This window comes from Pongo abelii, chromosome 21 (genome assembly GCF_028885655.2).
Source record: "Pongo abelii isolate AG06213 chromosome 21, NHGRI_mPonAbe1-v2.0_pri, whole genome shotgun sequence".
Taxonomy (NCBI): Eukaryota; Metazoa; Chordata; class Mammalia; order Primates; family Hominidae; genus Pongo; species Pongo abelii.
The window spans coordinates 37,977,548-38,002,561 of record NC_072006.2 but is presented as its reverse complement, the minus strand read 5'-3'; the positions used below and the strand labels follow the sequence as shown (position 1 = coordinate 38,002,561).

The 25,014-nt window shown below is 46.0% G+C and overlaps 1 protein-coding gene across 1 annotated transcript in view; it reads right to left on the bottom strand.

Moving 5' to 3' along the window:
* CHMP4B (charged multivesicular body protein 4B) overlaps positions 1-24,612 on the bottom strand; it is a 43,425-nt gene extending 18,813 nt beyond the window's left edge. Inside the window, exon 1 of the mRNA XM_024239003.3 lies at positions 24,266-24,612. Coding sequence (XP_024094771.1) covers positions 24,266-24,455 — 190 coding nt within the window. The 5' untranslated portion in view covers positions 24,456-24,612. The remainder of the gene's footprint in view (positions 1-24,265) is intronic.
* Positions 24,613-25,014: the final 402 nt, after the last annotated feature.

The following is a 25,014-nucleotide window of genomic DNA, read 5'->3' as shown; positions in this document are numbered from 1 at the left end:
AACATCAGCAGAGCAGCAGTGAGGTGTGGGATAACTTCAAGTAACCTATATACATGTAACTGGAGTCCCCAAAGGAGGAGGGCAGGTGAATAAATATTTCAAGAAATAACAGCCAAAAATTTTCCACTTTGATGAAAACTTTAAACCCACAGATACAAGAAGCTCAATGACCCTGGAGCTTAAGAAACATGAAGAAGACCACATATACCAAAGCACATCATATTAAAAGTGCTCAAAATCAGTAATAAAATCTTACGAGCAGACAAAGAAAAAAATACACATTACATATACTGAAATAAAGATGACAAAGATTTCTCATAGAAAACAATGCTAGCAAGAAGACAGTGGAGCAATATTTTTAAAGAATCTCATTAATTCTATCACCTGGGACGGAATTTAATAATTAGGAATCATAGGCCAGGTACGATGGCTCATGCTTGTAATCCCAGCACTTTGGGAGGCCAAGGCGGGCGGATCCCTTGAGGTCAGGAGTTCAAGACCAGCCTGGCCAACACGGTGAAGCCTCGTCTCTACTACAAAAATTAGCCGGGCGTGGTGGCATGTGCCTGTAGTCCTAGTTACACGGGAGGCTGAGGCAGGAGAATCGCTTGAACCCAGGAGGTGGAGGTTATTGCAGTGAGCCGAGAACACGTCACTGCACCCCAGGTTGGGCGACAGAGCGAGACTCCATCTCAAAAAAAAATAAATAAATAAAATAAATTAGGAATCACGAACAGAAAATCTGTTAAATTTAACCCCACACATTTAGAAACTAAATAATATACTTCTAAATAAGCCATAGGTCAAAGAAGAAATGAAATGGGAAATCAGAAAGTATTTTGAACTGAATGAAAATAAAAACACAACATATCAAAATTTGTGGGATGCCACCAATGTGGTACCTTAAGGGAACTAAAAGCCTACACTAGAAAAGAACAATCTCAAATGGACCTCAGCTTCCACCTTAACAAGCTAGAAAAAGACCAGCTTGGGATTGAGCAACGTGGCAAGACCTTATTTCTATTAAAAATTTTTTTCAAAAATTAGCCGGTGGCGGGCACCTGTACTGTCCCAGCTACTTGGGAAGCTGAGGCAAGGAAGATCACTTGAGCCCAGGAGTTTGAGGCTGCAGTAAGCTATGATTGTGCCACTGCACTCCAGCCTAGGTGAGAGAGTGATAACCTGTCTCCAAAAAAAAATAAAAATACAAATAAAGGGCAAACAAAATCCAAAGTAAGCAGAAGAAAAGGAATAAAGATCAAAGTGAAAAATCAATAAAAGACAAAAAAGAAACAAAAGAGAAAGAAGGTCAATGAAATAAAATTCTGGCTCTTTGAGAAGTTCAACAAGATTGAACTTCTAGCCAGACTGACCAGGAAAAAAAGATTACTGGTATCGAGAATGACAGATGTGATATCACTACAGACTCCAGGAAAATTAAAAGGATAAAAAGGGGATATTATGAACAACTTCATGACAATACTAGAAAAGATGAAGCAACTTCATACCAATACTACAAAGGATGCAACAGCTTAGATGAAACAGGCAATTCCTTTGCTCATTCTACTGTACCAGGAATTACACTTTGCTCATGATACCCTGCTAGGGAACTAGGGACAAAAATGATACAGTCCCAGGGCTGAAGAAATTCACAGGCCAGCAGATATGGACAATGTAATATAATGACAGAGGTCAGCACAGGACACGTACTGTGGATGCCTGGGGGGGGAAATTAACCTTTGGGGTTATCATGCATTTTAAAGGATGGTAGGAGACAGCCCAGAGGAATATGTCCAAGCAGCAGGAAAAGAGAGGCATGAGAAAATAGGGGAGGGAACAAGGAAAGATAAAAGCTAAAGAGAGAAACTCAAGGACAGACTTGGATGTCTTGTTAAGGAGCTGCTGGAATCTATCCCAGGGTTAGCAGGAAGCCATTGAAAGATTCAAAGCAGGACAGGAACGTGATCAGATTTACATTTCAGAAAGATCCCTCTGGCTGCTGTGGGGAGAAGGGGCTGGCAACCACTGCAATAATCCAGAGGGTGTGGATTTCAAGAGCCTGAACTGAGGCCACAGCAGAGGGGCTGCCCAGGAGAGGGTGAACTTGAGAGATACCAAGAGGGAAGACCATGGGCCTGTATCACCTGTTTGAATGTACAACAGAAGGAAATGGAGACTGAGTCAGGAATATGTTCCAAGTTCCTGGCTGGGGCAACCAGGTGGTGGAGATGCCATTTCTCAGAGAGACTAGTAACTCAGGGAAGAGAAGATAAGGCAGGGAGGGAGAAACTATTCTCCCAGATCTTCCTGTGTGGCCATGGGCTTCAAAATTCAAGTTAGCACCTGAAGTTTGAATTAACATTCTCTAAATCCATATGAGGAAGACGGAGTTCAGGGACTTCAGAGTGGGTCAAATCTAAATCATTTCTGGCTGGCCGTGGTGGCTCACACCTACAATCCCAGCACTTTGGGAGGCCAAAGCAGGAGGTTTGCTTGAGGCCAGGAGTTTGAGATCAGCCTAGGCAACATAGTAAGACCCTGTCTCTACAAAGAAAAAAATTTTTTTTTAATTAGCCGGGCATGGTGGTGCACACCTGTAGTCATAGCTATTTGGGAGGCTGAGGCGAGAGGATTGCTTGAGCCCAGGAGTTTGAGGTTACAGTGAGCTATGATTGCTCCAATGCACTCCAGCCTGGGCAACAGAACGAGACTCTGTCTCTTTAAAAAAAAAAAAAAAAAAAAATCATTTATTGTAAAACCATAAAGAGCACAGGATTCAAAGGTAATCTAATTAGTACCATTCATACATGGGCGTGTCTCAGGAGAATATACAGGTATAGTATATGTTTTTAATTGCAGAGACTATCTCAGGGCCTTGTAATTGGTCATTTCTGGGAAGGGAGTGACTGAGGCAACGAAGGCACTTTTAAAATTATGTACCATTTACATGACTACCTAATCAAAACAAACAAAAACAACAGCCCATTTATTCCTCATCCCCAGACATGGAAAGGCAGTTATATTTAAAGAAGCAAATCATTTACTAAGAACAACCTGACTATGACTGGCACTGGCGCTTTGGTGTGGCCCTCGGGTGGAAGGAAGGCACTGATTGAGCTCCTCCCCCACCCGCCAGGTCCCAGGCTGGATGCTCTTAGCCAGGCTTGCTGAGAGGTGACCAGGTTCTTGGCTGGGACAGAGGGGAAACAGCCTGCTTTGGGTTTCCGTTCCCAGGCTGGGATGCACTCTTTCTTTTCCGACTGGCTTTTCTTCCTCTGCTTCCAGCTGAATCCATGCCAACAAGGGCCTCCTTCTGCCTGAGCAAGCATGAGAGCACCCTGGCAACCGAGATGACAACGGAGGTATGGGGGCTGGGGATGTTTGTGAGGAAGTTGGGAAGAGAGTGAAATGCCGGCAGAAAAATACTTCCAATGTGCACGCTTGTTAGAAAAGCAAGGCAAGAGGGAAAACCCAACCAGCCTTTTATGCTTTTGGAATCAAGAGAGACGCGATGAGGGGGTTGCAGACAAATGATTTTCCTTGCCCAAAAGGCAGCAAGGGGTAAAGGGCACAGGAAGCTGATTCTCTTTTGGGAAAAGGTAGTCTTGCCTTGTCCTTAAAAAATGGGGCACAGGTCAGACACGGTGGCTCACACCTGTAATGTTATGTATACCTTACCACAATTAAAAAACAAAAACAGTCTGGTTCATGGGTTTGTTACCCGATCTTCCCTGCTCACAACTGTATATGTGAAAATAATAAAATTAAAGAACGAACTCCAAACTGCACAGAATTACCAGACACTGAAACACTGAGAGAACACAATCTCTGAGGCCACGTGCAGTGGCTCATGCCTGTAATCCTAGCGCCTTGGGAGGCCAAGGCAGGAGGATCACTTGAGGCCAGGAGTTCAAGACCACCAGCCTGGGCAACATAGCGAAACCTCATCTCCACAGAAATTTTTAAAACTTAGCTGGGCAGCTGGGCACGGTGGCTAACACCTGTAATCCCAGCACTTTGGGAGGCCAAGGCGGACGGATCACTTGAGGTCAGGAGTTTAAGACCAGCCTGGCCAACATAGCGAAATCTCATCTCCACAGAAACTTTCAAAACTTAGCTGGGCGGCCGGGCGCAGTGGCTCATGCCTGTAATCCCAGCACTTTGGGAGGCCGAGGTGGGCGGATCACTTGAGGTCAGGAGTTCGAGACCAGCCTGGCCAACATGGTGAAACCCCGTCTCCACTAAAAATAGCCAGGCGTGGTGGTACGTGCCTGTAATCCCAGCTACTCGGGAGGCTGAGGCAGGAGAATCGCTTGAACCCAGGAGGTGGAGGTTGCAGCGAGCCAAGATTACGCCACTGTACTCCAGCCTGAGTCTTGCGACAAAGCTGTCTGAAAAAAAAAAAAAAAAAAAATTAGCTGAGCATAGGTAGTCTCAGCTACTTGGGAGGCTGAGATGGGAGGATCCCTTGAGCTGTGGAGGTCCAGGCTGCAATGAGCCATTTTCATGCCAGTGTATTCCAGCCTGAGTGACAGAGCAAGACCCTGTCTCAAAAAAATAAAAAAAAAAACAAAAACTCTGTTCCTTTGAACAATTAATTCGCAGTGCTAGATTATAATCTGATTGTTTAGAAAATAATGTAAAGAAAGGAATGTCAGAAAGCAGCCTTCCTACCAAGAAAAACAATACCACACGGGTCCTAAAGTAGTCAATCAGAAAACAAAAAGCTAAGGAGTGCTATGCAATGACCTGTAATCCCCCCAGAATTCATATGCTGAAGCCCTGGCCCCAGTGTGGCTGCATTTGGAGATGGGGCCTTTTGGAGGTCATTAAGGCTAACTGACATCACAAGGGTGGGGCCCTAATCTGACAGGACTGTTAGCCTTATAGGGAGATGCCCCCGCTCTCTATCCACTCCCCACAATGCACAACACACACTCCACAGAAAGGCCATATGAGGACACAGCAAGAAGGCAGCTGTCTTCCAGCCGGGAAGAGAGCTCTCACCAGAAACGGAATTACCCAGCACCTTGACCATCAACTGAGTCTCCAGAACTGAGAAAATAAATTTCTGTTGCTTAAACCACCCAGTCTATGGTATTTTGTTATGGCAGCCCAAGCTAACCAATACAAGGAAGATACGCACTATAGATGCCAAAGCCATTCAAAATCTTTCAGCCTGGCCACGGTATCCCCCATACCCTCTTGCTGTAGGGCTTTCAGGTCCCTCCCCTAAGATGATTAACAGCCTCAGTGTCTCTCCCACCTCAGCGCCTTGCTTTTCCTGGCTCCATATGCTGAGGGAACCATCAAATGCTTCTGCCACTCCTTTCATCCTCCTCTTCACCACCACCCTCTCCCAGCCAAGCTTCCTTCCACATCCTGCTGAGCACTCCACCAGAATGTCTTCATTCTCCACCACACATGAGACCTGGTTCTGGTTCCAGCTCTGCTGCCAGTCAGATCTGGTCAAATCAAAGTCTGTTTCCTCATTTGTAAAATGGGAGTGGGGGAATGGGCCCAGATGATCTCTCAAGTCGTTTATATTTCCAAGACCCAGTAACTCATCAGAACGTGAACAAGGTTCATCCAGGCAGAGCCATCTGCCCTTCTTCCCTTCCTATCTACTGTCTACACATGTACCAAGATGTGGCTCTATAATGCTCAGATGTTCTGTGGTGTTATCTCTTCAGGCTGACCCTACATTAGGCACTGGTCTTAAACTATCTCCGGAGACTCTCTTTAAGGAAAGGGATCACCATGTGTCTACTCTGGATACAGCCTCCTCCTTTCCTACCAACCACAGAGCTGTATGTGCGTATATTAGCCAATTAAAAGAAAATCTAAAACTTATTTCTCATACATGAAAATGATCAGGAACGTCTTTCTGGGGTCTGGTTTCATATAAGAAATTGAAATTTTTAATTACTCAACCAAAGAGGGCAAAGAAAGAAATTCAGGCTAAAATTAATTCACAGATTTGTGGCCTCATAACCTTAAGACCCAATACAGAAGGGAAATCAGTTCCTTAGAGCCTAGGGGCCAAAGAAAGGGAGGTAAGTGTCTCTTATTTTTGCCTGAGTTTGTTTCTGCTTCCCAAGGGAAAGGCAAAGCTGAGCAAACACCACAGATGGGCATCCTCGGCTGGGCCTGCACCTCTCCAAGTACCCAACGTGGTCTGAGAATGCAAAGAACTGGCTGAGAAGGGGCTGAAGTTCATAATCTGGTCCATTTCCTATGTTTATAAACAGAGAGAACTGGGCAAGATTCTGTGTCTACATAAATACCACACACCTTCCTCTCTCCCAGCAAGAAGCAGCCTCTCTCCTCCAAGCTTCCTCACAGCTCTTCTCGCTTTCTCCCTTGGATTCAAGTCATAATCCCTAATGGGCTGTGAGCCCAAGACAGAGGCCAACAATTCTTCATTTCTGTACTCCCAGCAATACCTAGCACCGTGCCCTGTACTACAAGGTGTTTGGGAAACATGTTGAATGAGTAACAGAAGGATAAATGGCCTCTGACATTCTAAAAGGGGCCAGAATAAACAAATATTGCTCTCTTCTCAAGTCCTAAACTTCTATAAATCCTCCAGACTGCTGAGTGCTGGAATGTTCTCATATCTTGATCTGTGTGGTCGTTACACAAGTGTATACATTTAAAAAACTCATTCAGATGTCACCTGAGACTTATCTGCTTTACTATACGTTATACCTCAATGAAAAAGAAAAAAAAAAGACAAGCACCACCAAAAATTACTATTTATATACCAACTTTTTCTTAGGTCTCTTTATAGACTTCCTAACCCTCCCCAGAGTCCTGTAAAATGAGCCAAAAGTAGGAATTATTCTGATCCCTTGCATGGAGGAAACTCTGATGCAGGGAAAGACGGTGCCTTGTTCAGCCTGGTCACACAGAGAGTCAGAAATGTAGGCGCAACAAGACCCTGTAGTTTGTGATCCTCCACCACAAACTGTGCCCGCCCGCCTAACCACTGACTGCCAGTTATAATTCAAAAGAAAACAACCTCCTAAAATAGCAACTGTTTGCTCCATCTCTCCTGTCAGCTGGCTTTCTGCATGGCACTTTTTTTTTTTTTTCTTTTTATTATTATTATTATTATACTTTAGGCTCTATGGTACATGTGCGCAACGTGCAGGTAAGTTACATATGTATACATGTGCCATGCTGGTGCGCTGCACCCACCAACTCGTCATCTAGCATTAGGTATATCTCCCAATGCTATCCCTCCCCCCTCCCCCCACCCCACAACAGTCCCCGAAGTGTGATGTTCCCCTTCCTGTGTCCATGTGTTCTCATTGTTCAGTTCCCACCTATGAGTGAGAATATGCGGTGTTTGGTTTTTTGTTCTTGCGATAGTTTACTGAGAATTATGATTTCCAATTTCATCCATGTCCCTACAAAGGACATGAACTCATCATTTTTTATGGCTGCATAGTATTCCATGGTGTATATGTGCCACATTTTCTTAATCCAGTCTATCATTGTTGGACATTTGGTCTGCATGGCACTTTAACTTTATTTTCAAAACTATTCTGGCAGGGTTGGCCACATTTACCACAGCGTCTGTTGAGAATCAGGTGAGGCTACAGCAGAATTCACTGTAATGAGGAGATAGGAGTCATGAGTTCCAGTCCCAGCTTTCCCTTCAATGAGCTGTATTACTTTTAACAGGTCACCTAACCTCTCTGGGCCCGGGATTTCCCTCTGTATGGACAAGATGAGTGCTAAAGTTTGATTTTCCACAACTGCTTAAGAGACAGGAATGTACTGTGAAGGTTAATAAAAGGGAGAGGGCTGTTTTAATGTCACTAGTGGAGACTTGAGGTTTTAAAGAGCCTAATTTAGAACCAGGTGGGTAAATGCTTACCATATTCCTAAGAGGCTTAGCTGCTCATGATGGAGCCAGGACCTATGCTAAGCATGAGGCCTTTGCAGAAAAGCCCGCTTTTCTTTCTGAAACCACCAGGACCACTGATTTTCTCTTCGATCGCCATCCTAAAAAGCAGATTGAATTAAAATGACTCAAGTCAGGCCAGCCCTCAGCAGCTGGTTCCTTTCTTCACGATCCTCACACAGGAGACAAATCCCCTACATCCTGTGGCCCCAAAGGTGGGTCAGTGAGGAAGTCAAGTCCTATCACAAGTCTTACCCCAGTGTGCTTAACTGGTCACTGCTGGGGGTTTGTCCAGTAGGGCTTGAACCTGCTGAGCCCCAACAGAAATCTGCGCCTCTGATTTGCCAAAAGGCTGGCTGTAAAGTCGGAGGCAGGCTACTGATCCAAACAAGGCTCAGGTACCAGAAAAGATGCCCTCCAGCATCTGCGCTGCTTGCCTGGATGCAGGATCAGGGGAGCAGCTAAAAACCATTATTCAGTTCTGGCCTCTGATCCAAGGAATCAAAACAGAAAAACGACCAGTACCTTCTACAAAACAGCCTGTGGCTGACCTCAACTTTTACAATAAGCAGGCAGGTACCTAAGCTGTTAACAGATAAGATGAAGACTGAGCTACTCCATCTTTTTATGCAGTGAAACTGCTTGGAGCAACACCTGGCTGTCTGGAGGGTAAGGTTACTGTAATGTGGCACTTGTTGACTAAGAGAATGTTACAGCAGAGAAATCTTAGCACTCATTTAATCCATCTTCCCATTTTGTTGTTGACAAAACAAAGGCCCAGAGGTAGAAAGGCCCTTACTTGTCCAAAGATATACAGTGACAGAGTCTGAACTAGTGTGCAGCGTCTCAAAGTCTTAGGGGTCTGCCAGACCAATCTGAGCGATGGAGGGGGCATCCAGGGGTAGGACAGCTAACAGGAGGCCAGGAGCTCAGGAAAGGGGGAGGAGGGTAAGAGTTCATACTCAGAGTTTTGGGAATGGGACAGTAGATCAAGTCTGGGCCGAACTTGAAATGTATGGCCTCAGAAATACACGTCACTGTCATCAACTAAAAAGAATAACTAGTTTTCTCTTAAACCAAAGATAAACAAGAAAGGAAGATTAAACAATCCCAAAGATCACAACTAATTGAGTTAGCCAGCTAGCCAGCTGGGAGTGAAATGCACAATATTAGCCAAGGACCTGATTAATAAATGAGGCTGGGTCAAGCTAGTTTAAGCAAAGAGGATTTGCCTGCTTACCTTTGGCATGCAACCTGAGATACTCTGAAAACAGAAAAATTGCTGTTCTGCCTCTACCAAGCTGCCCAGAATGGCTGGACTTCAAATAAAGCAGAAGGGGAACCAGGAGAACAAACAAGAGAAAGGGTAGTGATCGATGGACCTCCTTATAAGGGAACAGCCCCCAGACACATCTCGTTCCCTCAAGCAGTAATGGACAGACAGCCTAACCAATGGGAAACTTCACCTGGGTGCTGTAGGGAGATGGCTGCTGGTCCCAGCAAACTGCTCTCTAGAGACAGAAAATGTCCATTTGGTATGTGTCTCACTAAATTCAAACTAACACAGATTCCTCAGCTTGGCATCCAGGGCTCCTCAGGGAGGCCGCAACCCATACTCTCACCCCACCTGAGCCACCACTACCCCTCATCTATATCCCATAACCCCTCAACCCTCCCACATACAAACACAGCATATGCTAGTCTCTGTACCTTGGGTCCCACAGTCCCCTCTGCCTCGAATGGTCCTACCGGCCTCCTCCTTCCCAAATCCCATTCATCAAGTCCCAGCTCAGAATCCCTGCCATCCCCCTGGCGCTACCCTAGAGTCTCCCAGCTGGAATTCACTTCTTCCTCCTTCCTTCTCCTACCATACTTTGACTCAATACCAATGGTAGGTGTGCCTTATTTTACAGACAGTTATGCACTGTCTTTCTCTACAGCCCTCACCAGACAGGGAGTTCCTGGAGGGTGAGAACTATGACCCACACGGTCCCTTCAAATTGAGTCTTTCACAGTAAACACTCAAAATATTTGCCAAACTGGGTGGAACTTAACAGCCTTTTTTCCTTTTCCCACCATCACCTGATAAAAACAAACAGCTCCACCCTAAGATGCCAACCAGGGGTCCAAGCTCCTAAACCTGGGAGGAGCTGGCTCTTTTTCAGAGACCCTTTGTGTGGGCTTGGCCTCTCTGTCTCTTACCTCTGAAATAAGAATAATGGTTCTTATCAGAGAAGCTCAGTGCTTTGAGATGAGAGGCTCTGCAAACACAGATTCCCAAGTTCAAGTCCATTATTTTAAACCCCCCTTAGACCCATGCACCATTTACCAACTAATGCTAGAAACTTAAAGCTTGTTTCCAGCCAAATGCCTCTTCTTTTATCACAAATGCCCTAGCGTATAGCTGTTGAGAGAGCAGCACTGAGCACTCTGGGTAGCCTGTTGGCTTTTTATTTCCAGAGTGTGGAGATTTCCATCTCAAGTGTGAAGACAACTCATGGTTTCAGGAAAAGCCCAGAGTTTCAGGCCTGCTGTTCTCTCAAGTCTCCTGTTATAATGTGTCAATCAGTTCCCAACCTATGGGCTGTGAGCTCACGGGGTTCAGTGTCACTCCAGCACTCTGTGAATGTGCCCAACTGTGCCCTGCCTATGCACTAAATGATGAATATATCACACAATAATAAAAACAACTACCATGTGACCATCTACCATTTACGCAGACACAGTCCTAGAGAAGAAAGACGGTGGGTATATAGTGAATATCGGTTGAAGGGAATTTTGTATTAATATCTGATCTTCTCAATTAATGGGTATTAAAAGTACAACTATTATCATACACCCATTCTTGATATTTTTTGAAATTAGAAAAGAGTTCTTCAACCTGAAAAGACTAGGGACTATGGGTTGATCAAAGACTCCTGGGTGGGAGGGATTCAGGTCTAGGTCCCAGTCCTAGCCAGACCTCCAGAAAGCAGAGCCAGGTGGCCCTGGGCTAAGTCTCTAGACCTTGGTTTCCCCAGCAGAACAACAAAAGGGTAAAATGAAAAGTACCTAGCACGCTCCACCCAGCCCTGCTCTTTATGACCCCCTTATCCTTAGATCAGCCTCTGACACTCTAGAGCTCTATTTGCAGTGGCTTGACAAGCCCTAGAGCCATGGGTCTCAACCTAGGAGCTTCTGCCACCCTCCCCCCACCCTTTCGGGGACATCAGCAATATTTGGAGACATTTTTGTTGTCACAACTGGATGCGGGAGGTATTAAGAACATCTAGTAGGTAGAGGCCAAAGCTTCTGCTGAACATCCTACAATACACAAGACAGTCCCACACAACAAAAAAATTATCCAGTCCAAAATGTCAATAGTCAAGGTTGAGAAACCCTACTCTAGAGGCCACACAGAAAATGAGCTTTTTGCGGGAAAAGATAGAAACCTGGCAGGGAAATGCACAATGGTGATGTTGTAGCAAATTGAATGAATGAAGACGAGTGAATAAAGGCTCTCAAACCATTCCAGAATGTAAGAACAGTCTCCTCTTAGTCATCTCCTTGGCACTAGTCCCACTGTGTATAACACAATCCAGTCACTCTTGGGACCCCCACACCCCAACCCCAACCTTGTCCTCCTCAACCTGACCACACCCACTACTGACACAGCCTTGCTGAAGCTGGGGTGAATCTGAAATGCATCATTAACAGGAAGGAGCCAGGGTGGATGCACAGAGTGGCAGAAACGCACTAGACTTGGAGCCTCAAGAAGGGCTCTAGCCTTGACTCTGCCTCTAAGGACACCATTTAATTGTTTTGAGCCTTAGTTTCTTCCTCTAAAAAAGGGGAAAAAGTGGGGCTAAAAACCATAATCTGCCCTACATATGGCTTCTCTGAGTTTCAAAACAGATTATGTATGTGAAAGTTCTTTGGAAGCCATAAAACACTGTGAAGTATTCCTCTGCAGAATAAGGATAGGTGGTCATATTGTACAGGGAATATTATCAAAATTGATTTCCAATAACAAGATTCTGTCTATTGATAAATTATGAGCACTCAAGGATTATAGCAATCTGGGGCCGGGTGTGGTGACTCATCCTTGTAATCCCAACTCTTTGGGAGGCTGAGGTGGGAAGACTGCTTGAGCCCAGGAGTTCAAGAACAGCCTGGCCAACATAGTGACACTCCCATCTCTATAAAAAATAAAAAATTAGGCTGGGTGCGGTGGCTCACACCTGTAATCCCAACACTTTGGGAAGCCAAGGTGGGTGGATCACCTGAGGTCAGGAGTTCGAGACCAGCCTGACCAATATGGTGAAACCCTATTGGCTTTACCCTATGGCTAAACAAAAATTAGCTGGCTGTGGTGGCACACGCCGATAATCCCAGATACTCGGGAGGCTGAGACAGGAGAATCCCTTGAATCTGGGAGGCAGAGGTTGCAATGAGCCTAGATTGTGCCACTGCACTCCAGCCTAGGCAACAGAGCGAGACTCTGTCTGAAAAATAAAATAAAATATTAGCCAAGCTTGGTGGTACATGCCTATAGTTCCAGCTACTCAGGAGGCTGAGGTGGGAGGATCACTTGAGCCCAGGATGTCCAGGCTGCAGTGAGCCATGATCACACCACTGCACTCCAACCTGGGCGACAGAGTTGAGATCCTATGGAATATCAAACACACCAGAAAATCCACTGTGATACAGCCCACCTCAGGATCCCCAAGTCACAGAGCTAGATCTGCCCAGTGACTCGTATAATCTGAACCTCGACTTTCTCATCTCTAAAATAGGATAATACCACTCACACATGGAGTTGCTGAAAAGACCAAACATGATCAAGTTTGTAAAGTATATGGCATTTCCCAAAGATAGGGGAAATGTTTTAATTTCCTGGGGATACTTTTTCTGAAAAAAAAAATTTTTTCTTTGAAATACAATGTTTTTAAGCATGATGAAAATTACTTAACTGGGCCCGGCGCGGTGGCTCATGCCTGTAATCCCAGCACTTTGGGAGGCTGAGGCGGGTGGATCACAAGGTCAGGAGATCAAGACTATTCTGGCTAACACAGTGAAACCCCATCTCTACTAAAAATACAAAAAATTAGCCCAGTGTGGTGGTGGGCGCCTGTAGTCCCAGCTACTCAAGAGGCTGAGGCAGGAGAATGGCATGAACCCGGGAGGCGGAGCTTGCCGTGAGCCGAGATCGCGCCACTGCACTCCAGCCTGGGTGACAGAATGAGACTCTGTCTCAAAAAAAAAGAAAGAAAATTATTTAACTGGGTCTGGGCCTATATTGCTGTGTCCTTTACACCTCCAAAATTACCTCTAAAATCTAAGCATGAGGAGGGCTGTCCGCAGCTGTGAGCCCTGCAGCCCTGTCAGCTAGGAGCAGCAAGCTGAATGCCAGGCTGATATCAGTTTCCTCCTTAGACAAGGCCACAGAAGGCTATCGGAGCCCATTACAACTTGACACCCAAAGTCCCACCTCCAGACTTGCCAAGCAATCTATGATGACACGCTGCCTATGTGCAAAATTCTAAAGGGAGAACATGCTTTGGAGAGGTGAAATCAACTAGTTCACCTGATAGAGAATTAAGAGAGTAGGCTGGGCACGGTGGCTCACACCTATAATCCCAGCACTTTGGGAGGCCAAGGCAGGTGGATCACCTGAGGTCAGGAGTTCAAAACCAGCCTGGCCAACATGGTGAAACCCCCGTCTCTACTAAAAATACAAAATTAGCTGGGTGTGGTGGCACGTGCCTGTAATCCCAGCTACTTAACGAGGTTGAGGCAGGAGAATCGTTTAAATCCGGGAGGTGGAGGTTGCAGTAAGCCAAGATCACACCACTGCACTCCAGCCTAGGCAATAGGGCGAGACCTCAGTAGTCTCAAAAAAAAATTAATAAATAAACAAAATAGCAATAGGCCGCATGCAGCGGCTCACACCTGTAATCCCAAAATCTTAGGAGGCCAAGGTGGGTGGATGGCTTGAGCTCAGGAGTTTGAGACCAGCCTGGGCAACATGGCAAAACCCCGTCTCTACAAAAAAAAAAAAAATACAAAAATTTAGCTGGGCATGGTGGTGCACACTTGCAGTCCCAGCTACTCAGGAGGCTGAGGGGGGAGGATGTCTTCAGCCCAGAAGGTGGAGGTTACAGTGAGCCAAGGTCTTGCTACTGTACTACAGCCTGGGCGACAGCAAGACTGCCAAAAAAAAAAAAGAGAGAAAAAGAAAAGAAAAGACAGAAACTAGCAATAATCTGGGCTTTTATTTTTAACTTTTTTTTAAAAATAGAGATGGGATCTCACTTTGATGCCCATATTGGTCTCAAACTCCTAGCCTCAAGTTATCCTTCCACCTCACCTTCCAAAGTGCTGGGATTACAGATGTGAGTCACCATACCCAGCCTAATCTGAGTTTTAAATGTCAGCCTTGTCAGTCAATGTCTCCAAGTCCAGGGAACTCTGGGACACACCATGCTGATCAAATTCCTCACCCTACTGGAGGAGTCACAGAGTAAATCCTAGTCTGGGTAGCAACTCCTCTCCAAACCTCTGCAGGGAATAGTGATTGGGCTACACACGTGTAAAGTCTTATTTTTATTTATACAACTATTAGATATTATAAAGACTACAAACCAGGAATGTTTTTGTTTTTGTTTTTGTTTTTTGAGATGGAGTCTTGCTCTGTCACCCAGGCTGGAATGCAGTGGTGTGATCTTGGCTCACTGCAACCTCCACTTCCATGGTTCAAGCGATTCTCCTGCTTCAGCCTCTCAAGTAGCTGGGATTACAGGTGCCCACCACCATGCCTGGCTAATTTTTGTATTTTTAGTAGAGATGGGGTTTCGCCTTGTTGGCCAGGCTAGTCTCGAACTCTTGACCTCAGGTAATCCGCCCACCTCATCCTCCCAAAGTGCTGGGATTACAGGCGTGAGCCACCGAACCCAGCCAAACCAGGAATTTATAATGATTGCTTATGCAGACAGTAGAGAATCCACTACTCAGGTTTCTTGGTTTCTACTTCCTTTCGTAGGAAGACAATTATAATTTTAACTGAATCATTAGCTGAATAATTAAGCAAATTAATTATCAGAATAGACTATACTTTAAATTTAGTATTCCAAAGCTAATTATTTTATGACCAAGTTAAACACTGAGCCATTCTCATGTCCCCGCTAAGAGGCTTCTGATTCAAATAAAGTACTTTTTAAAAGTACTGCAAATAGTTCCAAGTTCCTGGTTTTTCTTTCTCAAAAAACTTTTCCTATTAATTCAAAGTTTCAAGCACTCATACATTTTGAGTTCCTTTCTGCTCTAACATTCCATTACTCCCCAAAATAACTATTCGATAAAACATAAATTGAAGTCCCCCACCCCCCACAATGAAGTTGTTCCAGTTCCCTCTACTGCATGTCACAAACTGAATCCTAAGTATGCTTCTAGAACAAATCACACTGTACCCTGGTTATCTGTTTACTTGTGTCACTTGGCTAGATTATAAGCACCTCAGAGGCAATGACCTGTCTTTATCTGCATTTACCCAGCAACTAGGACAGTATCTGGCATACAGCTCAAATTACTACATACTTATCTATCAAATAGATTCATGAATGAAGCAAGTTTCCAGCTACCATCTTTGAAAATGGATCAACTGAAATTAAATGCAAATGTGTACCTATACAGCATTAAGATCAAAGATTAGGGATCTCAACATCAGAGTCCCCGAAGTGCAAAATATCCAGATCTGTTTTAAAATCTCTCAAACTTTGATGGGCATACAAACCACCTGAGGATCTCATAAAATGCAGGTTCTGCTTCAGTAGGTCAGGATGGGGCCTAAGAGTCCACATTTCTTTTTTTTTTTTTTTTTTTTTTGAGACAGAGTCTCACTCTGTCGCCCAGGCTGGAGTACAGTGGCGCTATCTTGGCTCACTGCAAGCTCTGGCTCCCGGGTTCACACCATTCTCCTGCCTCAGCCTCCTGAGTAGCAGGGACTACAGCCGCCAGCCGCCACGCCCGGCTGATTTTGTTGTTTTTGTTTTTTTTTTTTGTATTTTTAGTAGAGATGGGGTTTCACCATGTTAGCCAGGATGGTCTGATCTCCTGACCTCGTGATCTGCCCGCCTTGGCCTCCCAAAGTGCTGGGATTACAGGCGTGAGCCACCGTGCCCGGCCAGAGTTCACATTTCTAACAATTTCCCAGATGTCTCCATAGCCCACACTTTGAGCAGAAAGCTGTGTAGTCAATTCTGTATTCCATTTTTGTAGCTAAAGAAGCTGTTGTTCAGAGACATGAGGTGGCTTACCCTGGGTTACCAAACTAGCACGTGGCAGAGGTGGAATGTGAACTCAGGCCTTCTTACCCCAAAGCTAGCACCTTTTCCACTATACCACATCACTGACCTTTTGAGCTAAACAACCACAACCAGAGGGATGTATAGCTTTCCTCCATCACTCAAATAAGCCCTCCAAGCCAGCTTTGCCCTATAAAGGAAGAGGGAGGAGGTAGAGCTAGAAATATCAGCTGTCAGGGAATCAAGCCAGCAGATGCTCTTGTTAAGAACTTAAATCATTCAATCCTTCAGCTAAGACTCCTTAAGAAGGACCAAACAAACTTTAGGGGTTCCTAGATGCTCATCTCTTTACTAATGAATATGCCACAGGAAAATACGATCACTTTTTCCTGTCTCAGTGATACCGGAAGTATCAGGGTTAAAGAGCACACGTAACCAAACTAGTTCCTAAAACGGCTCGGCCCTGCCTGTTCTGGGGTTGTGCTGCTCAGACTTTGGCTAGAATATTCAGATTATTCAGCTCTGTCCACTCCACACCTTAAGAGCAACACTGGCCAGGCGCGGTGGCTCACACCTGTAATCCCAGCACTTTGGAAGGCCGAGGCGGGCGAATTACTTGAGGTCAGGAGTTCAAGACCAGCCTGGCTAACATGGTGAAACCTTATCTCTACTGAAAATACAAAAAAAATTAGCTGGGCTTGGTGGCACATGCCTGTAATTCCAGCTACTCGGGAGGCTGAGGCAGGATACTCACTTGAACCTGGGAGGCGGAGGTTGCAGTGAGATGAGATGGCGCCACTGCACTCCAGCCTGGGCAACAGAGCAAAACTCCATCTCCAAAAAAAAAAAAAAAAAAAGAGCAACACTGGTGAACAGCAGCACATCCAAAGGAGGGTAAAAAGGAAGGAACAGAAGCACCAGAAAATGGACAGTCAATGAAATGTAGAATGGCTGTCCTAGAGAAGTGCAGGCTTGAGACATAAGTACAATCTTCCTTGATCTGTCATGTAGAAGCGGGATCAGACCTGCTCTCTGTGGCCCCAAGAGGCAGAAATCACAACCCGTTTTCTGGTTCACAAATGTCTAGTGTCAAACCCGAGATCTGCCCCAACCCTTCTGTCCCCAAATCCTACATTCTTTTCACCAGCCCAGGCTGCTTCCCTATGGAGCTATCATCCCAACCTGTAGCAGAGGTAGGTACTATAGAAAGACAGATATCAGTCCCAAATAAGAAAGGTGATTTTACAGTCGGAGCTGTCCAGAGACAGACTATGCTGTAGTGTGGGAGGATAGGGCACCTAATACAAATCCTGTCAACAGAGGGGTTCAATCAGAGGTTAATCACTTGGCAGGATGCCACAGAGGGAATCTGGGCATTGGATGGGTGGTTGGTGAGATGAACCTGCTACCTCAGAGATGAATTAAACTCTTCCTGCTGTATTTTCCTCTAACACTTCATTTGTAAACTTGGGGTTTGCCTTTTCTCATAGTTACTTTTACCTGTATGTCTTCCTCGATGAACTGTGTGGGCCCTTGTGGGGAGAAGGCAGTGTCTTATCCATCTTTATAGCCTTACTGTCCCTAAGACTATCTCTGGGAAGCCAAGGAAACAGTTTCATCTCGCCTATTTGCCAGGCATTCTGGGAGGCACTCTACATACATCAACTTATTCCACATCCTCATAAGAGCCTTAACAAGTAAGTATTGGTAGTATTTCCCTTTTCACACAAGGGGGAATTGAGACTCAGAGAAAATAAGTAACTGCCAAGGTACTACTGTTGAAAGGTAAAGCTGCATTCAAACTGGGAATCTTTTGCCCACATCACCACACCTTCCTCCTAGAAGAAACGTAATAAATGATTGCTGACTTGAGCCAAACAGCTTAAAAACAGGCCAGTACTATAACCAGCTAGATCTGTAGTTTCCCATTGCTATGCTCAGATTTTCCCCTTCTAAATATAATCATCCATCTGCAAAATGACCAACTAAAGTTGTTTTCTAATATCCTCTCTCACACACTCTTAAAGACAGTGGCACAACCCAAAATAATTCTGAGCAATAAGACTAAGTTTTCATAAGAAATTCTTCAAGGCCCCAAGAGCTCTGCCCCTCCTCCTGGTGGGCTCTGGCTTCATGTCAAGGCTCTGGACCACTGTAAACAAATTAGGTCCTGGCTTTACGCCTCAGAGATGGCTGGCTCGCACACATCTTCATAGGATGCTCTCCAAGACCTCGCTCCACACTCAAACCCAACTCTGGACAACTCAAGGTTTCTCCAGGCAAAACAGTCCTGCTCACAGGTCTTCACGTTTAGTTAAACTTCCAAACAAAATCTATCTTGAGTTACAAATCACATTATAAACCTACTCTGGCAGGCAATTAAAAATATCTAATCTCCCTGCCAAATGGGGCAAAATCAGGATTTTGTCATTTGAATTAAAGGCCCCAGCATGTTTGGATAGCCAACACATAGGGCCTCTGGTACTCCATCTGTCTTAAGAAGTAAACCAAACTCAATCTAGTCAACCATTTTTCCAAACAAGAAACTTAAGCGTCACTGAGGGAAATTCCCACTGCTCACTTCCCTGGGTAGATTTCGAGTTTTCTATCCCTGGGCCTCTGGGATAAGAGATACTGCTGGCACATGCACCATTGAGACACTGTGCTTTTCAACCTGAGATCTTGATTCCAGAGAACCAAAGAGCCACGTTCACTATAAACTTAACTTATTACGGTGTCTTCACATATGCTCATGTTTGAGAGAGACTTTACTAAACATGAGAAAACCACCCTCACTCCAGCAATGAGCAGAACTTAATGAACATATATCTCTTGTGAGCTCCTGGCCTCTATGCATCCATCAGACATTCTCAGCTAAACCTAAATTAACCTGTAAATGAACTGATTTGCATCCATAAATCCACAGAAATGTACCAGTGTAGGGTGTTTTAGATGCCACTCTCCGTTTCCTAATCTTATACAATTCTCTTGTTAAACTATGATCTTGTCCACAACTGTTTTCATCTTTACTAAAACAGGAAAAAAAGGGAAATCTGAACCATCTAGAGTAGGTATTTCCTTAGCTAGTTACCAAGACTTAAAAAGAAAAGAACCTTTGATATCTGATCATCTTCCATTTTTTTCTTTTCTTTTTTTTCCCACATGTTCTCCAGAAAAGTAGGATCACCTTTCTTAGGGAGAAAACCAAAGGGCATTGTTTAGAAAGGTACCAAAAAAGACCTAGCTTTGGGTGATTTTTGTCAGTTCACCTAAACTCTGATCTTGGTTTCCATCCGGTTCTCAATGAAAGAGACGACTAAACCAAAGAAGTCTGATCAACAATAACTTCATCAGAAAAGAAAAGTACACTTACTCAATATCCACAATTTGCCACACTCTTTCATATATTATCTTAGTTAATCCTATCATAGCCATGTGAGATGAATATTATTTCATAAATGATGATATTTAAGTCCCTTGGATGGCAGAGACCACACCTGGTTCACATCTACATTCTCAGCACCAAGAATGGGGCCTAGGATACAGTAAGGGCCTGCTATGTGCTTAAGAATGAATATATGACTAAAAAAAAAGAAATGAAATTTGGAAAAAACATGCAATCCAAATTTTGCTCTAGGCTCCTCACTGGAACCACTACCTGGGACACACCTACACAGTGCAAATACTCTACTCAAGCTTCTGAGGTCTGTTTCAAAGCTTCTGAAGTTTGTTTCATCTTTCCAATGTGTATGCCTCAAAGATAGCATCTACATTTGGCTACACACCCAGCAGGGAATGGCCTGTTTCTGCTTCACTTCTTTTTCCCCTACTCAGCACCACACCTTGCACAGGTGGGTGTTGAATGAACTGAGTGTTTCATGAACATGGTGATGGTCATGATGACACCCTTGGTCATCACGGGAGTAAACAACACAAGATGCCCACAGTCAACAGAACTGGTCTTTGAGTTGAGTTCGTCCCGTCGTGAGCCTCATTTTCCTCTCTCATACAATGGGAATAACAGAACTTACCCACAAGATTGTTTTTTTCATTTAACAAATGCTGACCATTAACCACGTGCAAAGCACTGTGCTAGGTGGTGGGGACACAGTGATGAATGTGACTATCACATCTTACTTCGTGGACCTCACAGTCTCAGGGGATGCTGAGGGGTTTTCCAAACCTACAAGGACTATACAATTATGAAGTACCCGCTCCTTCTCCTGTTTCCCAACTTCATGAATGCCATCACCATCCAACCAGCTGCCCAAGCTATAAACTAGGGAATCATCCTCCACTCCCCTCTCTCCTTCGTCCTGCCCACTCCCACAATTACAACAAATCACCAAGTCTCTTTTGATTCTCCTTCAGAAAAGTCTCAGACATGTATTATTTCTCTTCCAGTTTCCCATGCTTCTACACTAGGCCCTTTGTTCTCACCTGAAGAATTGCAAGTCTCCTTGTAATAATGATAATGGCAAGCATTTATCGGTCACTTACCATATGGCAGGCATTGTTCTAGGAGCTTTGCATGCATAACATATTTTCATCCAATCAGGCAGATACTAGTACCCTGATTTGTAGAGGAGGAATCTGAGGTACAGAGTAACCTGCCCCAGGGACCCAGCAAGGAAATGATGAAGCTGCAGCTCAAACCCAGGTCTGAAAGGCACTATCCTTGCCCCTGATGGGATTCTTGCCTCCAGTCCCTTCCTGGTCAGTCTACACTTCTTCCTTTAAGCTGCTGCTAGAGTGCTCTTTCAAAATTCCAAACAGATATGATGACTCTCTGCTTTAAAAGACAGCCAAGGGCTGAGCACAGTGGCTGTAATCTCAACACTTTGGGAGGCTAATACGGGAGAATCCCTTGAGGCCAGGAGTTTGAGACCAGCCTGGGCAACACAGCGAGACCTTGTCCCTACAAAAAAAAAGTTTTGAATTAGCTAGGCATGTGCCTGAAGTCCTACCTACTCAGGAGGCTGAAGTGAGAGGATCACTTGAGCCCAGGAGTTCCAGGCTGCAGTGAACTATAACTGCACCACTGCACTTCGGCCTGGATGTCAGCGCGACCCTGTTGCTTAAAGTGAATGAATAAATAAAAATAAAGGACAGCTAAGGGCTCCTCACCACTTCCAGGTCAAAGTCCAAAGACTACAGGCCACTCTCAGTGTTATCTCCTGTCCCACCCACAGACTCCAGAGGCGACACTGTCACTGCCTCCCAAACACACCCAACTCCTTGCTGACCCACCTCATGTTCTCCTTCCTCTGCCAAGTCTTCATCCTTTCCCCCCGAACAGGTGCCGCCTCCTCTGCAGCCTCAGCCCATGTACACACTCGTGTTTCTGCACTGTTATAATCATTTCCTGCTCTCTCACACGCACATACACTCCCACCCCACACTTCCAATTCTGAGTTCCTGAAGGGCTGACACAGTGTATTTTCATCTCTGACTCTCAAGGTCCCAGCATAGTGGCAGGTGAATAAGTAGACTAACTGAATGGTAATGTGGTAGTGTTCACCTCCCCACACCAAGACCTTCCTCCTAGAGGATGCTAAAAAGAAGGGTAGGTTACAATAGCTCCCACCCTCTCAAGCAAACTCAGGAAGACAGCCTGCTTTCATCAGCAAGTCTGACAACTGAGATTGGTCCTCCACAGTTGGCTGGCGAGCTCTCCTGCAGCCCCTTGAAAGTCAATTCGATCGCCAAAACTGCAGAAACGGCTGGGTGCGATGGCTCATGCCCATAATCCCAGCACTTTGGGAGGCCGAGGCAGGCAGATCATGAGGTCAGGTGTTCGAGACCAGCCTGACCAACATGGTGAAACCCCATCTCTACTAAAAATACAGAAATTAGCCAGGCATGGTGGCGTGCACCCGTAATCCGAGCTACTCAGGAGGCTGAGGCAGGAGAATCATTTGAACCCGGGAGGCAGAGGTTGCAGTGAGCTGAGATCGTGCCACTGCACTCCAGCCTGGGCAACAGAGCGAGACTCCGTCTCAAAAAAAAAAAAAACAAACTCCGGAAACTAAGCTAGCTCCAGACCAAAAGATCAGAGGAAAATGGTAAACTGACACCGTCCTCCTGCATTCCAAAATGCAGAAAGCTAAAAACACTGATTCTGATGACCATAAACAGAGGATCTGGACTGAGGGGGAGTCATCAGAGGAAAAAGCTAGAGACAGCAAAATATAACCCTGTTCCCATCTCCACAACTAACCTGGAGTTCAGGCCACAAATGGACCACTGCAGCTGCCTCCTCACTGTTCTCCCTGCTCCCACCCTCATCCCCCACCCACTCTCCAAAGAGCAGCCAGATGATGTTTTAAAAACTCTGTCAATAACGACACGTTCCAGCAAAATACCCTCCAAAAGCTTTCCACCCACTTGGAATAAAATCCAAACTCTTCACCAACAAGTTCAAAGTCCAAGCCCCGCCCCCTTTATTCCATACCACTCTCCCTCCAAGCACTACATTCTGGACACAGGGGTCTCTCTCTTCGGTTTCTTACAACCTGCCAACCTCCGAGCCTTTTCCCATGCGGCTTTCCATGCTGGGAAGGCTCCTCCCCTTTTTTTTTTTTACAGAGCTGGTTCCTTCTCCAGACTCAGTTCAAACTTTACCTTTTCAAAGACGCCTTCCCTGACCATTCTATCTAAAGTGGCATCCCTCCCACTCCACCACTCCCTATCAGACCATCTTTTTGTGTGTTTAGTACTTATCACCCCCGGACAATATTTTCTTCATTTATTTTCCTGTTTCTGTCTTCTCTCCCATTAGGGTTGAGGCTGTGTTTTGTTCACCCCTATGAATACAGCGCATGCAGCAGGCACTAAAAAGAATTTCCAGAATATCTGTTGACTATCAGCAGAGAAGCATCCTCCAGATAGGCTATTTTGTTCTCCTATTAGGATGGAGAAAACATCGACTTAGCCCCTACTATGTGCTGAGCACTGTAAATCCATGATTTTCCTCTCAGAAAGGTAAATTAGCTCAAGGTCACACTGCTAGTCACTAGCAGACTTCTGAGTGAATTACCACAATCCTAAACCCTTCTCAAGGGGAAGGGATGTCGTTCTGTGATTCACTCTCACATGGCCATAACAAGAAAAAGCAAACATTTCTAAACTGCTTTACAGTTTTAAAGCATTTTCACATTCATCTCACTTAAGAAAAACACAAAGCACTTAGAATGCCCAGAAAGCCATACGACAACAGGAAGTAAAACAAGCAGTGCCTCAAGATTCAATACTGGGGCCCTGAATCCTAGTAGTGGGGACTGGGGAGCAGTCGGGAGTCTCTATTTCTGGTTCAGAGGGATGGGGAAGCGGTGAGTCACGGGGTGAAGGCTTGCACCACGGGAAACTTTGGTAAGGCCAAGCTATGAGGCAACAAAAAGTGAATCACAACGCTGGGAAACACCTTAGGCCTCAACAGAGGCCGAACCCTGGCTGACGGATGGGGAAACTGAGGCCCCAAAGGGAAAACAACTTGCTCAAGTTCACTCAGCAAGTGAATAGAGCAGGAATCAGGGGGTCTCCTCTCCCCCAGTCCCCTTTTCTCTCCAGCAAGGAGGCTTTTCAACGAGAATTCTGAGTTAAGAGGATGGGGGAGAGGCCAAGGGCAGCTCACAGATTCCACCGAGGAGTCGGGAGAGGGCACAGGTAGGACCAGGAAGCACAGAAATGCTAGGATGGGGGCAGAAATGAGCCGAGGAGGAGGCAGGGGCAGTAGCTAGGCAGGTGGGTGAGGCGAGAAGGAAAAGGCGGAAGAGAAAGGGACAGAGTGAGGGCGGAGGAAAAGTGCTGTCAGATTGGGGTCTGAAGGGGCCTGGCGGGGTGGAGAGGCTGAGGGGAGAGGGCAAAATAAGTCTGACGATGGAAAAGTCCAGGGATCGGGGAGACATTGAAGGGAGTCGGGGAGGGGGTCCCAGACCCGGCAAGAAGTCTGACCCGGAGAGTTCCAGGGTCAGACCAGACCCCGAGGCGAGTCTGACGAAGGTGAAGTCCGGGCCCGGGGAGCCTGGGGGGAGCTCGTGGCAAGTCTGAAGGGGCCGGGCAGCCTCACCGCGCTTGTTTTTGGTGCCGTGCTTCTTGGCGGCCGTCAGCTCCTGCTCGATTTTCTTCTCCAGGAACTCCTGTTTCTTGCTTAACATCTCTTCCGTGTCCCGCAGCCGCTGGATGGCCTCCTGGGGGGTCGGGCCGCCCTTGCCGGCCTTACCCCCTCCAGCCCCGAACAGCTTCCCGAACACCGACATGGTTGCTGCTCGCCGCGCCGGCCTTCGCCGCCCGCTCCGGCTCGGCTCGGCTCGGCTTGGCTCCGGCGCCCGCTCCCAGTCCCGCCGCTCCCTGCCGCAGCAGGCCTCTCCTCCGCCTCCGCCTCCGCCCCGCAGCTGGGCCCGGCCGCGCCACCTCCCACAGGCCCCCACGCCCGGCCCGGCCGGCGTCAGGGCAACGCGCCACTGACTACAACTCCCGGTGGGCAACGCGCCGGCCGCGCCTCAAATTTAATGGAAGGAAGCGCTCTGCATGCCGGGAAGCTGTAGTCTTCCGCCTTCAGGCGCTCCCCGGCGCGTATTTTTGCTGCAGCTGGGGTCAAAGGGCGTGTGGCATGCTGGGAAATGTAGTCTCCTTGGCCTGCGCTCTGTAGGAGTGGTAGAACAGTAAGAGAAATGACAGTAAGTGTGCAACACTGCTCAAAAATTTATTGCTAGTATGGGATACCGCCATGCTTGAACTTTACATGTATATTCATGTGAAGTTGTCTTAAAAACGTGAAGGCAACAGTTGTTTCCAATTTCAACCTGTCAATTCTGT